The sequence below is a fragment of the Leptodactylus fuscus genome, chromosome 6, assembly GCF_031893055.1.
Source record: "Leptodactylus fuscus isolate aLepFus1 chromosome 6, aLepFus1.hap2, whole genome shotgun sequence".
NCBI classification, from domain to species: domain Eukaryota; kingdom Metazoa; phylum Chordata; class Amphibia; order Anura; family Leptodactylidae; genus Leptodactylus; species Leptodactylus fuscus.
Genome location: NC_134270.1, coordinates 174855024 through 174864652, shown reverse-complemented (window position 1 = coordinate 174864652; position 9629 = coordinate 174855024). Strand labels below are relative to the sequence as shown.

Here is a 9629-nt window from a genome sequence, read left to right as displayed (position 1 = left end):
ATTCGTGTCCCCTCCCACCTTTCCTGGCGCGTTTTTGCACCAATAACTGCGCAGGGGAGGTGGGACAGGAACTACGACAACGGAGGCAGTAAAAAAAATTGAAAAAACCCATTGGCTGCCGATAACATGTGACCTCCCATTCATAAGAACGGCCGCCGCCATATTTGTGTCATTTCAGTTTTGGAGTGATAGGGAGAGTGCGGTGTCAGACTGTCAGTGCGATACAGGGCTTTGGTTAGGCAGGAATTGTTAATAATAACAGCTCAGAGCTCAATAATAGCTAGCAAGCAAATCATGCAGCGTAGCAGCAGGGGACGTGGGCGAGGACGTGGACGTGCATACTCAGCTGGGTGTGTAGTCCACAGTCCAGGTACTGGAGAGGGGCTGCCACCAATGTCCTTCATCATCATGAGCAGGGGACGTGGGCTAGGATGTGCATACCCAGCTGTATATCCACTCCACAGTCCAGGTACTGGAGAGAGGCTGCCAGCAGCAGCAGGGGACATGGGTGAGGACGTGGATATCCAGCTGGGTATCCACTCCATAGTCCAGGTACTGGAGAGATTCAGTCAGCAAACAATTTACTCTTCTTCCTCCTCCTCCTCCTACAACCCCAGCCCCTAATTCTGCATGTGAAATTATTATTTCTATTTTTTATATATATATAAAAATCTATCTATCTCCTATCTATCTATCTATCTATCTATCTATCTATCTATCTCCTATCTATCTATCTATCTATCTATCTATCTATCTCCTATCTATCTATCTATCTATCTATCTCATATCTATCTATCTATTTATCTATCTAACTCCTATCTATCTATCTATCTATCTATCTATCTATCTATCTATCTACCTATCTCCTATCTATCTATCTATCTATCTATCTATCTATCTCCTATCTATCTATCTATTTATCTATCTCCTATCTATCTATCTATCTATCTATCTATCTATCATCTATCTATCTATTATCTATCTATCTATCATCTATCTATCTCTGTCTCTCTCTCTTCTATCTATCTATCTATCTATCTATCTATCTATCTATCTATCTCCTATCTATCTATCTATCTATCTATCTATCTATCTATCTCCTATCTATCTATCTATCTATCTATCTATCTATCTATCTATCTCCTATCTATCTATCTATCTATCTATCTATCTATCATCTATCTATCTATTATCTATCTATCTATCATCTATCTATCTCTGTCTCTCTCTCTTCTATCTATCTATCTATCTATCTATCTATCTATCTATCTATCTATCTATCTATCTATCTCCTATCTATCTATCTATCTATCTATCTATCTATCTATCTATCTCCTATCTATCTATCTATCTATCTCCTATCTATCTATCTATCTATCTATCTATCGATCTATCTATCTATCTCCTATCTATCTATCTATCTATCTATCAATCTATCTATCTATCTATCTATCTATCTATCTATCTATCTCCTATCTATCTATCTATCTATCTATCTATCTATCTATCTCCTATCTATCTATCTATCTATCTATCTATCTATCTATCTATCGATCTATCTATCTATCTCCTATCTATCTATCTATCTATCTATCTATCTATCTATCTATCTATCTATGTATCTAGGATGTGCATACCCAGCTGTATATCCACTCCACAGTCCAGGTACTGGAGAGAGGCTGCCAGCAGCAGCAGGGGACATGGGTGAGGACGTGGATAACCAGCCAGGTATCCATTCCATAGTCCAGGTACTGGAGAGATTCAGTCAGCAAACAATTTACTCCTCCTCATCCTCCTCCTCCTCCTACAAACCCAGCCCCTAATTCTGCATGTGAAATTATTATTACTATTTTTTTTTATTAAAAAAAGGGGGTTGCAACTCAATTTTTTAGGGCTCCAGCCCAAGGGCCTGAAAATTAATGTTTTAGGGCTCACCCCCAAGGGCCAAAAAAATGAAACACTGCTGCTGCACGGCTCTAGTCACCAAAAGGGCATAAAACACTGCTTTCTAAAGGCTCTACTCACCCAAAGAACCAACAAATCTCTGCTGGTACAAGGCTGAACTAAGATAAAGGGCCTCAATATCTGCTGGAGCTCAGCTTAAGGGCCTGGAATTTAGTTTGGAAGGGCTCATGTTAAGGGCTAGAAAAGTGAATTTTGGAAGGTCTTACCACATCACACTCACACACACACACACACACACACACACACACACACACACACACACACACACACACACACACACACACACACAATGACAGGTCAGGGAGGGACTGAAGGATTTCCCATTGTCTATTCCATTTGTGGTTGTCATGGGGAACATGATTTAAAGGGGTGGTTGTTACTGTTTGTTGAGCTTAAATTGGGGTTTGTGTCCATCCATTTGGGGAGTAAATAAGGTTTCCAGGTATTTTCCCACTTTGATAGAGGTTGTAGTGAATGTGTAAAGTGTGTAGTTGTTAGGCTGTGATGTTGGGGTAATAGAGGGTCTTTGGTGTGTTAGATGCCCCCAGACATGCTTCCCCTGCTGTCCCAGTGTCATTCCAGAGGTGTGGTCATCATGTCCTGGGGTGTCATAGTGGACTTGGTGACTCTCCTGAGTCGATTGGTGGGATCCCCTGAAACGAAGCATTTTCGCCCATAGACTATAATGGGAGATATTCGATTCGATATTCGTTTGAATAGTCGAATATTGAGATGCTATTTGAGACGAATAACGAACATCGAATATTTTACTGTTCGCTCATCTCTGATCTGGATTAGTCCCATTAACTATTACATGGGATGGATACAAACTCAGTCTCTCTCTTATCTAAGGAATAAAGAGATTGTAAGAATTTACAAATGGATCATTCCAGACCTGGGCTGCTCCTGTCCTCCATTCGTACGAGCAGGAAACTGAAGTCTAGCGTAATTTATTTGCTCAGTAAGGCTGTCTTCTGATGAAGTGTGTTGTCCTAGCTGGTCTGGTGCTTCATTGGTTGACTGGGGGGGTGAAATAAATGATGTTAGGTAGGTAGATAGATAGATAGATAGATAGATAGATAGATAGGAGATAGATAGATGGATAGATAGGAGATAGATAGATAGGAGATAGATAGATAGATAGATAGATAGGAGATAGATAGGAGATAGATAGATAGGAGATAGATAGATAGATAGGAGATAGATAGATAGATAGATAGATATATAGATAGGAGATAGATAGATAGATAGATAGATAGATAGATAGATAGATAGGAGATAGATAGATAGGAGATATAGGAGATAGATAGATAGGAGATAGATAGGAGATAGATAGATAGATAGGAGATAGATAGATAGATAGATAGATAGATAGATAGGAGATAGATAGATAGATAGATAGATAGATAGATAGATAGATAGGAGATAGATAGATAGATAGATAGATAGATAGGAGATACATAGATAGGAGATAGATAGATAGATAGATAGATAGATAGTTAGATAGGAGATAGATAGATAGGAGATAGATAGATAGATAGATAGATAGGAGATAGATAGATAGATAGATAGATAGATAGATAGATAGATAGATAGATAGATAGGAGATACATAGATAGGAGATAGATAGATAGGAGATAGATAGATAGATAGATAGATAGGAGATAGATAGATAGGAGATAGATAGATAGGAGATAGATAGATAGATAGATAGATAGATAGATGATAGATAGATAGATAGATAGATAGATAGATAGATAGGAGATAGATAGATAGATAGATAGATAGATAGATAGATAGGAGATAGATAGATAGATAGATAGGAGATAGATAGATAGATAGATAGATAGATAGATAGATAGATAGGAGATAGATAGATAGATAGATAGATAGGAGATAGATAGATAGGAGATAGATAGATAGATAGATAGATAGATAGATAGGAGATAGATAGATAGATAGATAGATAGATAGATAGGAGATAGATAGGAGATAGATAGATAGGAGATAGATAGATAGATAGGAGATAGATAGATAGATAGATAGATAGGAGATAGATAGATAGATAGATAGATAGATAGATAGGAGATAGATAGATAGGAGATATAGGAGATAGATAGATAGGAGATAGATAGATAGATAGATAGATAGATAGGAGATAGATAGATAGATAGATAGATAGATAGATAGATAGATAGATAGGAGATAGATAGGAGATAGATAGATAGGAGATAGATAGATAGATAGGAGATAGATAGATAGATAGATAGATAGATAGATAGATAGATAGATAGATAGATAGATAGGAGATAGATAGATAGATAGATAGATAGATAGATAGATAGGAGATAGATAGATAGGAGATATAGGAGATAGATAGATAGGAGATAGATAGATAGATAGATAGATAGATAGATAGGAGATAGATAGATAGGAGATAGATAGATAGATAGATAGATAGATAGGAGATAGATAGATAGATAGATAGATAGATAGATAGATAGATAGATAGGAGATACATAGATAGGAGATAGATAGATAGGAGATAGATAGATAGATAGATAGATAGTTAGATAGGAGATAGATAGATAGATAGATAGATAGGAGATAGATAGATAGATAGATAGATAGATAGATAGATAGGAGATACATAGATAGGAGATAGATAGATAGGAGATAGATAGATAGATAGGAGATAGATAGATAGGAGATAGATAGATAGGAGATAGATAGATAGATAGATAGATAGATAGATAGATAGATGATAGATAGATAGATAGATAGATAGATAGATAGATAGGAGATAGATAGATAGATAGATAGATAGATAGATAGGAGATAGATAGATAGATAGGAGATAGATAGATAGATAGATAGATAGATAGGAGATAGATACATAGATAGATAGATATGAGATAGATAGATAGATAGATAGATAGATAGATAGATAGATAGGAGATAGATAGATAGGAGATAGATAGATAGATAGATAGATAGGAGATAGATAGATAGATAGATAGATAGATAGATAGGAGATAGATAGATAGATAGATAGATAGATAGATAGATTTTACCTTCTTTAAAACAAAAAAAGATGAATCACTTTTGTCATTCTCTGTCTTCCAACAATTCTTCAGCCTAAAACTTATAAGACAATGACATTATATATATTTGATACATTATATTATATATTTATATCTATTTCTAGAATCTATAACACAAATATTTCTTACCAGATCCTGAAACGGACAATCAGAACGACAATGATTATTATGGCGATGAGGGAGGCGATACCTGCGCTCGTGTACATGGCTATCCTATAGACGCTATCTGTAACACAAGAGGACGGGGTCAGTGACTTTATAGACATTCCGCTCAGTGAGACATCATGGTCCATCTATGGCGTCACCTAGAGGGCGAGAACTTACATGACACGTGGATGTAGACCACCTGTGATTTGTTGTAGCCAATGTCATTGTGTGCGATGCAGTAATACTCCCCCTCCTGGCTCATCTGTATATTACTCAGCACATAATCCTTGCCCGATCCCTCTAGGGGCTCATTGTTGTAGTACAAGATGTATCTCTGATTGTTGGGTTTAGCTCTGGCCGTGCAGTTCAGTTGGACATTGGTGTATTCTGTTACATAGTCTCCAGGAGACACTTTCATGACCACGTTCTTTGGAGCATCTGGAATGTGACAAGTCATTACTATATTACAATGGGATATTCTGTCTTAAGCCAATTTCAGCAAATCCAGGGGTCTCAAACTCGGGCGGGCAAAAATTCTCACCTTCCCTCGCCTCTCCTGGGCTCTATTGAAGTCACCTTCCAGCCTCCTCCATCCTTGGGGTGATGTCATGGTACTACTTAGGTCTGTGATTGGGCCTCAGTGGTCATGTGGTTCCATGGCCTAATCACAGACAGACCTCATAGGTCTCCGGGTCCCATGACATTACCCAGGAGGCCGGGTAAATTTATAAACTCTTTTCAAAATTTTTAAAAAAGTACTATAAAAATAAAGCCTAAATACAATAATAAAATGTACAATAAAATACTTAAAATTTTTTGTAAAATTAATAAATTATTAAGCCAAATAAATATTATCTTAAGCCTGGGTCAGTCTTACTAAAGGGAAAGGTTACAAACAAAATTCAAAATTGACAAAAACATGAAAATCTTGGAAACTAAAATTCATATGCAAAAAATATTAACTGTAAGAATTATTACGACAAATCTATGTGTTATTGGAACTAACATCCTACTAATATTATAAACGTGAAAGTTTGTGTGTTTGGATGTTTGTTCCTCAATCACACAAAAACGGCTCAACGGATTTGGATGAAATTCGGCACATAGATAGATTGTAACCTCACTTAAAACATAGGATACCTTTTATCCCAGTAAATGACATGGCTTCACAACTGTTATGAATTTATATTCACATACTATATTACACTGTTCTTATCTCAGCTTCTGAGAAAGCCAGGGTTCTTATCTCTCTGTGTAAACACACACTAACCCTCAGTGTTCATGCATTTGCATATTATCTGATCTGCTCCAGTGCAGAAAAAGTGACATGGGCAAACACCTTTAATCCAATTTGGCAGCTTGCCAATTTTCAACATGCCTGGAAAAAAAAAATCTAATTTGTTGCAGACAACGAGAGTTATGAAGGAAGCCGGAAGTCACAGAGTTCTCCTCAATCGGAGATGAGGGGGATCATTGACGCCAACAACACGCTCATTATATGGTGTCCCAGCGAGCTGCTGAGATACCGGAACAATCACTGGCACAGCTTGAGGAATGAGTTCAGCGACAGGCCAGCTTGAGAGCTCCCGAAACGTCAGAGCAGGCGGATCATCAACTCCAACAACACGCTCATTATATGACGTTCCAGTGAGCTGCTGAGATGCCGGAACAATCACAGGCACAGTACAAGAAACAAGTTCAGCGACAGGCCAGCTTGAGAGCTGCCAAAACACCGGAGCATGCAGATCATCAATGCCAACAACACGCTTATTATATGGCATCCCAGTGAGCTGCTGAGATACCGGAACAATCACAGGCACGGTCTGAGGAACAAGGTCAGCAGCAGGACAGCTTGAGAGCTGCCGAAATGCCGGAGCAGGCAAACTATCGATGGCAGCAATTTTTATGCCAAATATGTTTTTTTTTTTTTTTTACATTTTCACTAATATGTTTTAGAAAAGGAAATTTTATTTTTAACGGTTTACAGTACAAATACATATATATATATATATATATATATATATATATATATATAATAAAGTAGAATTTCTCATACGCAAAAAGTTAACTGTAAAAATGATTATGCCAAATAAATATATTTTTAAGACTGTCAATTTTGTAAATTTTGTAAAAAAGTAGAATAAAAGGAAATATTACTAAGCAAAATATATTAACTCTTAATTATTAATCCAAATATAAATTATTATAAGTTTCCTACACCGATTTTGTACATGTGTATGTTTTAAAAAGTAAAGGATATTATTTTTAATAGTTTACATGACAAAAATTACCAAAAAAAATGCAAAACTTAGACTAAGAAAAATTTGCGTAAAGTAAAAAAATCAAAAGTTTTTGTGATTGTACAAAAATATAAAAAAAAATCATAAAAATTGGAGAGTTCAGAATTTATATCGAAATAAACATTGAACTATAACAATATATCACATTCTAGAACAATGTATCACATTATTCTCATCCTAAATCTCTGACAAATTTATGAATTTAAATTTCTAATTTTCAAAAAAGAAAGTTTCGTCATAGTTCTAGTACAGTGGCGCAAAAAAACGGGTATATAAAAGAAATCTATACTCACATTGGACGGTAAGGTAATTACATCCGATTTCCTCGCTACTTCCTATAGTATTTGTTGCCCTACATGAATAATATCCGGCATCGCTCTCTTGCAAATTTTTGAATTGCAGAGAATCTGAATTTGTAGTTTTGTACAGAGTTTCGCTCTTGAACCATTGATAGCTGCTAATTTTTGGATTACCCTGCGTGGATTCACATTTAAGCGTAACTTGTTCTCCTTCTTTTTGCTTATTTCCGTTCAGAATTTCACAATTTTTGTTTTTCGGTGGATCTGATAAGAAAGAAGACATTCGAATGTGAAAATTGGAATCATTTGGGAAAACATATATTGAATAAATTCATAATATAAAAGTCATTTCTATTTTACTGAAGACATTTTTTTTTTAGAGATGAGCGAGTAGTACTCGATCGAGTAGGTATTCGATCGAATACTACGGTATTTGAAATACTCGTACTCGATCGAGTACCACTCGCTGTTCGAATGTAAAAATTCGATGCAGAACAAGCGTTGATTGGCAGTCGGCCAATCAACGCTGTTTCCTCTGCTACCTTTAAAGTCTTCTCCGTGCAGCGTCCCCGCAGCGGCTTCCGGCTCTGAATTCACTCTGCCAGGCATCGGGCCTGGGCAGAGCCGACTGCGCATGCCCGCGCTACAAGAAAATGGCTGCTTTGACTGTAAGCGGCCATTTTCTTGTAGTGCGGACATGCGCAGTCGGCTCTGCCCAGGCCCGATGCCTGGCAGAGTGAATTCAGAGCCGGAAGACACCGCGGGGACGCTGCAAGGAGAAGACTTCTCGGAGGATCCAGCCCGACCCTCACTCGTGGACTTGGTAAGTATAATTTGATCGAACGTTGCCTATCCCTGAAACGAGCATTTTCCCCCCATAGACTATAATAGGGTTCGATATTCGATTCGAGTAGTTGAATATTGAGCGGCTACTCGAAACGAATATCAAACCTCGAACATTTTACTGTTTGCTCATCTCTAATTTTTACCCATTTATCCATAATAGTGGCCTCTACTCCTTGGCCTCTACTTGTTATTCTCTAGGCAGTGAGGAGACCCCAGAGTGGGGTAATAAACTCCAAAAGTTTCAAGTTCAGGTCAAATCCGAAACTTTTTAAAAAATTGGGTCAAATCAGGTTCTGACCAAGTCAGTTTTCTAATCCCTCCCCAAAGTTGGATCGGCCTGTAGTGTGTTTTTCCACTTTAATTTTGGGGGTGTCTCCAAATCCAGGCCTCCATTAGTTCATAAATTGTATTTCCATTGATGATTTTTGTGTGATTTTGTCGTCATCACATTCAACTTTGTACAGAACAAAGAATTCAATGTGAATATTTCATTCATTCAGATCTAGGAGGTGTTATTGGAGGGTAGCCTTTATTTTTTTGTACAGTGTATATCCCTACGTCTGAGAACACCCAGTCTGCAAATTTCTAAAAATATTATTTGAGGCACGGTATAGTGAGAAAAAAATTCTATAAAAATTCCATAAAAATTTGGATCGAAACATTAGTCATTCTCCCAAATGATATAAATAAAAAGTACATCTAGCCCCACAAAAAATATACCTTATGAATCCTTGTACATACAAATAAAAAAAGATACCAATGTCAGATTATAACGATTCCAAGAATTTTTTTTCTTCTTTTTTTTTCAGACATTTGAATTTTTTAAAGGGTTCAAATGTAAAATAAACTGTAAAGTTTCATATCAGCGTAATTGGACTGACCCACAGAACACAGGTGACGTATCATTTTGGCTACACCATGAACGCCATAAAATCAAAGCCTGTAAGAAAGTCACACAAATGCAGTTT

At 36.7% G+C, this 9629-nt stretch overlaps 1 protein-coding gene across 1 annotated transcript in view; it reads right to left on the bottom strand.

The window, feature by feature from the left end:
* The window catches only part of CD22 (CD22 molecule), an 83836-nt gene that overhangs the window by 5602 nt on the left and 68605 nt on the right, over nucleotides 1-9629 (bottom strand). Inside the window, exons 17-21 of the mRNA XM_075279188.1 lie at nucleotides 7810-8079; nucleotides 5394-5654; nucleotides 5199-5295; nucleotides 5040-5103; nucleotides 2861-2985 (exon numbers count right to left, since the gene is read on the bottom strand). Coding sequence (XP_075135289.1) covers nucleotides 2861-2985; nucleotides 5040-5103; nucleotides 5199-5295; nucleotides 5394-5654; nucleotides 7810-8079 — 817 coding nt within the window. The remainder of the gene's footprint in view (nucleotides 1-2860; nucleotides 2986-5039; nucleotides 5104-5198; nucleotides 5296-5393; nucleotides 5655-7809; nucleotides 8080-9629) is intronic.